Source organism: Aphanomyces astaci, assembly GCF_000520075.1.
Source record: "Aphanomyces astaci strain APO3 unplaced genomic scaffold supercont1.2, whole genome shotgun sequence".
Classification (NCBI taxonomy): Eukaryota; Oomycota; class Saprolegniomycetes; order Saprolegniales; family Verrucalvaceae; genus Aphanomyces; species Aphanomyces astaci.
This window is the reverse complement of record NW_009798265.1, coordinates 1,130,936-1,136,156: the sequence shown is the minus strand read 5'-3', so window position 1 is coordinate 1,136,156 and position 5,221 is coordinate 1,130,936. Positions and strand designations below refer to the sequence as shown.

The window sequence follows — 5,221 nt, the reverse complement described above, 5'->3', positions numbered from 1 at the left end:
TTGCTGTGTCTCATGGAGGCATGGGGACAGAAACCCTGTCACCTCCAGCGATGTTGCAATCGCTTGCATTTCCAATGAGGAATCTAGAAAGGGTACAGTTAAAGACACCATAATTAAGATACGCGGTAAGTTGGACAAAAGAGCGTGGCGTGGTCGACTGCTCTTGGGTCGCGTCACCAATTGACGTGACCCCTCGGTTTAGTGGCCACACCAATATCAGTGTGCTGCAGTGTACTGATCATTCGTGAGTTTACCATCGGCACACGTCCCAACTGTGGCACGGCCATTTCGCCTGGTGACTGCACAGTACATCAACGTGATCACAGTGTCGGGAACGACAGGTTGGCGAGCTTAAGTGGTGTCGGCTCAGCGATGAATAGCCACGAGTGATGTATAGTTTCACTAGCAAGGTCGATAAGTATGTCGTAGGTACTGTCCATCATAACTCCGATTTGCGACTTCGTGTGTCAGTGAAGTTGTTAAGAGGTTGTTTAACGCAACCACCGGAACTGACAAACTGCTTCGTGCCCCAGTCCAGTGGCCCTGGCATCACCGCGTTCCTACGGATTCACAGAGATGAACATGCCGTGTGGGTCGGTGGACAATTGTGCGGCCTGTCTAGTGATGTTGTTTATGGATGTACAGTACATCATCCATACACCAAGCACAGCAGCTACTTCTCTTACTCGTACTAGTCAAAACTCGTCACCTTGTTTGTCGAGCTCTGCTCCACTTACGTATTTCTGTTAATGGGATGCTGAGTCGAGGTCATGTGTTCCAGAGGATGTCGATACTACTGTGTTTTCAGCCAATAGCAAGCTGTATATGTTATATGTGAGTGATATGTTGCTCAACCGACAACTACATCGCCCAATCAGATTGCCTATAAAATATCTGACCAATCAAAATTCAAAACGTTGTCGGTTATCCAATCATCGGCTCCAAATTTGTCGGTTTGATGTCGGATGCCACCTACATGTCTTGTTAAGTAGGGCCGAGTTCAACAAATCGGATCAAAATTGAAATGTCTTGCCAAATCCAATAATTCCACGTGGGATTTACTCGTTAACTGTAAAGTGGTCCAAAACGCCATCTTACAAAATGGACCTTTTACCTCTATTTTGAAAATGGCCTTTTGGTTATAAATACAAAATGGACCTTTTACCTCTATTTTGAAAATGGCCTTTTGGTTTAATCTCATTTTGCGAGCAAATGGAAAATATTATTTTTGAAAAGTTCCCAGACTGGCGGCCCTTAGTGTTTGTCATGAACAACAATCAGAAGTTATGGCAGTGCAAACTGACGAGATGTCGTCACTCGTGTGAGTTCTCGCTTATGATTCTCTTGTCTTCGAGTTCTCTTTAGCTATATATACCTCCACAGTGTATTCTGTGCAGATCGCATGGCCTCTGGCCCAAATGGGGTCTATTTGTTGAATCTCACGCGAAACGGCTCGGAACACTCACAAAGACGAAATTATAAATAGCCAAGAGCTGGGGTCGCGTCGGTTACGGCTATCGCTAACTTTCGAAGTAGCCTCTGAGCGTCCACCATCGTCGAGTGATCTCATTTGGGGATTGCATCATGCGCCGTGAAACAGACGTCCTCTCGGCGACATCGCCGCCGCCGTCCAAGCGTGTTCCCAAACCTCCCCACCTGTCCGACCTGTGCATGTACGCGCCGGTGGGCAAGTGCTCCAATCATCGCACCGTCAAGCCCAACGGCAAACTGCACTCGCTGTGTGCGTACCACCGCGACAAGCAAAACGCCAACCAACGCAAGCGAGACAGCAAGCTGCGGCGTCTCAAGCTCGGCCATGCGACCACTGCAGCTGCAGCCTTCACCCCGCCGAATATGCTGCTGCCGTATACGGACGGGCAAGACGTCGTGGCCGCCACGAGACACCTGCCATTCCTCCAGCGGTTGCCGCCGATCCGAAGTTTGATCCGTCTGCTGCGGCAACAAGATCCAATGCCTCGCGGGTTTTACCACGATGCCACCGCGTCCCATACGATTCAACTCGCCCCCTCCTATCACATCCACCCTCCATCGCTTCCAACTCAGCGAGGTTATCATTGAGCCCTCAACACCAGACAAGCAGCAAACCATGAATGATAGTACCGGTAACGTGGTCAGGGTATGGGAAAAACATATTTTTTAGCAATTTTCCGGAGTAAAAACAAATATTGTATTGTTTGCTGCATTTAAATATATAACGTTAATTGTCGAATTGTCAATTATTTAAATGAACAATTAAATTTCGATAAAAATGATAACGTTACGATAATATATGGCTAAGTAAAATTATTTAATTATTTTTGGATCTCGACAATCAATTACTACTATTAATAGAATTGTAATTGCCATGCGCTTCGCAATAAATTATTTTCTGTATTTACTGTTGATTGTCAATTATTTTTTCCTATAACGTTACCCTCAACGTGGAGTTGCAAGGTGATGTATATGCATCGCAGGAACCGGACGAAGGAACGTAGGGTAGGTAGGACAATATCAACAGAGGGTTATGTCGTCCTAGTTATTGCCCAAGCAATCTGCGCATGGCTTCTCGCTCTTCTTCCGAGTCGGCCTGCAGAATCTGGCGCTGATCCTGGATCTTGATCAGCTCCCCTGTGTACGTTCGCACGATCAAGTACACAAACTCGCCCGTCGGCATGTCCTTGTTCACTTCTGCCCACGCTTCGGCCTTGCCGTTCGGTCCCTTCAAGTTGAACTTGATGCTATATACATTCCAGCCATGACAATGCCATAAGTATATACTGTATGCAACGGATCACCAACCGCAAGCGAGTTTTGTTGCCTTCCTTGTCGTTGAGTTCCACGTGCTCGATAAAGTTGCGACGACCTTCCTTGTGGCTACCAAAATCCTTGCCGTAGCACCGAATAGGCTGGCCCAAGCGTTGAACGACCTACAGTACACCGACATTCGGAAGTTGGCATTACAAGTTGTAATTACCAAGTCGTTTTGGAGACAAATGTCACTGGCTTCACTGAAAAGCGAGTTGGGGCTCATGCGGCTACAAGTCAAACATTGAGCAGGGTGTCGAAAATGAAATCGCATGAGTACTGTACCCAGGGAACAACTCGCGCACGATGAAGTAGCCACACACGCTGGCCAAACCAAGCGCAGCGGTCCACATGCCCACTTGGGTACCAGCAGCAACCTTTTGGTACGGGGTCAACACAATGGCATCCGTCTGAGCGGCTTCGCCATGGGCTGCCGAGTTGGGCTTCGCCTAGTAATGGTCAATGGAATGCCGCTTCCTTTCCTAAACAGTGTACCGATTCACTGAAGTTACGGCGAGGAAATACAGCGAATCGGTTGGACTTCTTCAATGTAGGAGCGTTCTTGGTCGCCACAGAGGCGCGCGCGACAGCTAGGCTGGCAACTCGACGGACTGCCAACATGACACGAGCTGAGTGGTGCAAAAGTCGTTGGTGTGCTTTTCATCCTGCATATCCTAATTACCTTTACAACTTGATGAGAAGATTTTTACTCTATAAATTAGGGACGAAAACTCATCATATACTGTGCTAACACGAAGTTACTGTGCTAGTACTATCTATGTACCGGTAAGGCCAAAAGCGAGGCATTTTTGGATGGCGAAAGCAAATTCTAGAGTGTTAAACTTCTTGGAGAGGGACTTTGGCTGCTGTACTCCGTTTCCTGAGCAGTTCCGGGCACTGCATTACATTTGCGGATGATATATTTTTATTGCGCATGTTTTGTGGTACTCCGACGGCATGTCGACATGCGCATAAGTTATGTCGAAAATGGACGAACTTTTATGTCGCTTTTCTCGAGCTGTGTAATACTTAGCGCAATGCTACTGATACTACAAGATACAGTAGCCCACTACTAGCTCAGCCTATGCAGCATGGTCTACGCATGCACAGCTCTCTCAGGCATAAGGCATCTTACCTGCATGTACACGCTTGTTCTTGAAATACGATGAATTTGGCAAGTTCGAAGTTGTCTTTCTCTACAGTTGTTGATTCAGGCGACATGCAATAAGGTGTTGTAGATAGTATTATTGGTTGTTGTTATGAGGAGTGGAGAGCTTCGTGACCGTTGTGCAGTATGCATTGAGAAATCGCTATCGCTAACCTGCGTCGCGCCTTTCCCGGGAGATGAGGGAAATATGGTATTCAGATGACATTCTACGAATTAATCTATGGGTGAAGAAACCCTTGTGCTGCACTTGGTAGTTGCCATGTGTTAGACGGGAGAATATCCGGTTAAACCAGATATGCGTAGTATACTTATTATGCTCACTTTGTATAGTGCTAAAGTATACATGATCTTATATGAGAGATTGTATGGAGATGAGTATGTCACTAGATGTCCCATGGACATGGTGATCAGTGATTGGACAGTGACTTTGAGACAACCTGCAACCCTAGTCCCCAGTGGCTAGCCACCACTAATTGAGACCATAGATACATGAGTGGCTTGCATGTATATCTGTTGGCTAGGATGTGCCGAGTTGATTCTGCAGGCCCTTTGGTCATTCCAGTTTCTTCTCTAAACTGAGCCCTCACTGCTGCCCAACCGCTGCTACTCAACATTTCAAGTACGATACTATGGCTGCCAACTCCAAGGACCCCAACATCCAACTCTTGGTCTTCAACGGGAACAAGAAAGGCTTCCGCGTGTGGACCCAGAAGTTCGTACAGCACCTCAAGGCACTGACCACTGCAAAGGTTGGCCTATGGTTGGCTAATCAGACGAGCCGACCTGAGCCGAAGATCAAGTTCGAAGACTGGCTTTCTGGCGAGCCCCCCGTGGTACATGGCGCGAACGAATCTGAGCAACGGCGGTACTCCCACTATCGATCTGAGCAAGTTTAAGAAATCAGAAGTCTGCTCAGCAAGGTCCTCCCCAACGCCTTTACTCAGCAATTCAAGGACGCCTTTGGTGAAGACCAGCCCGTGCACCTACTCTGGGCCGCCGTCGAGAAGCGTTATGGGGAGTCGAACGTCAACACGGTTAAGACCTTGGTCGGCCATTTGATCTCGACAGCGAATAATGATTTTCCTAACCTGGAAGTCTTATTTTGCGACCTCAAGTCTGCCCGGAACACTATCAACGTCCACACTCAGAAGTACTTGGGTAGAGATATGATCAGTGAGGATCTGATTGTGGCATTGGTTTTGGGTGTTTTGCCGAATGAGTACTTTGGTGCTCAAATCTCATTCGACG

The 5,221-nt window shown here is 47.4% G+C and overlaps 3 protein-coding genes across 3 annotated transcripts; 1 reads left to right on the top strand and 2 right to left on the bottom strand.

Annotated features, from left to right (window-relative positions):
* Window positions 1-1,548: 1,548 nt before the first annotated feature.
* On the bottom strand, window positions 1,549-2,199 carry H257_01273 (hypothetical protein). Its single transcript, XM_009824395.1, has one exon. It carries the CDS (start codon window positions 2,107-2,109, stop codon window positions 1,567-1,569), a length of 543 nt encoding a protein of 180 aa, XP_009822697.1. The 5' UTR covers window positions 2,110-2,199; the 3' UTR covers window positions 1,549-1,566.
* A 186-nt stretch (window positions 2,200-2,385) lies between these two features.
* On the bottom strand, window positions 2,386-3,474 carry H257_01272 (hypothetical protein). Its single transcript, XM_009824394.1, has 5 exons — window positions 3,301-3,474; window positions 3,091-3,254; window positions 2,975-3,035; window positions 2,800-2,927; window positions 2,386-2,738 (listed from the first exon to the last, which is right to left on the bottom strand). The coding sequence occupies exons 1-5, from the start codon at window positions 3,424-3,426 to the stop codon at window positions 2,537-2,539; spliced, it is 681 nt and encodes a 226-aa protein (XP_009822696.1). The 5' UTR covers window positions 3,427-3,474; the 3' UTR covers window positions 2,386-2,536.
* Window positions 3,475-4,602: 1,128 nt separating this feature from the next.
* On the top strand, window positions 4,603-5,150 carry H257_01271 (hypothetical protein; the record flags this gene model as incomplete). Its single annotated transcript, XM_009824393.1, has 3 exons — window positions 4,603-4,838; window positions 4,878-5,007; window positions 5,136-5,150. The coding sequence occupies 3 exons, from the start codon at window positions 4,603-4,605 to the stop codon at window positions 5,148-5,150; spliced, it is 381 nt and encodes a 126-aa protein (XP_009822695.1).
* Between the last annotated feature and the right edge of the window lie 71 nt (window positions 5,151-5,221).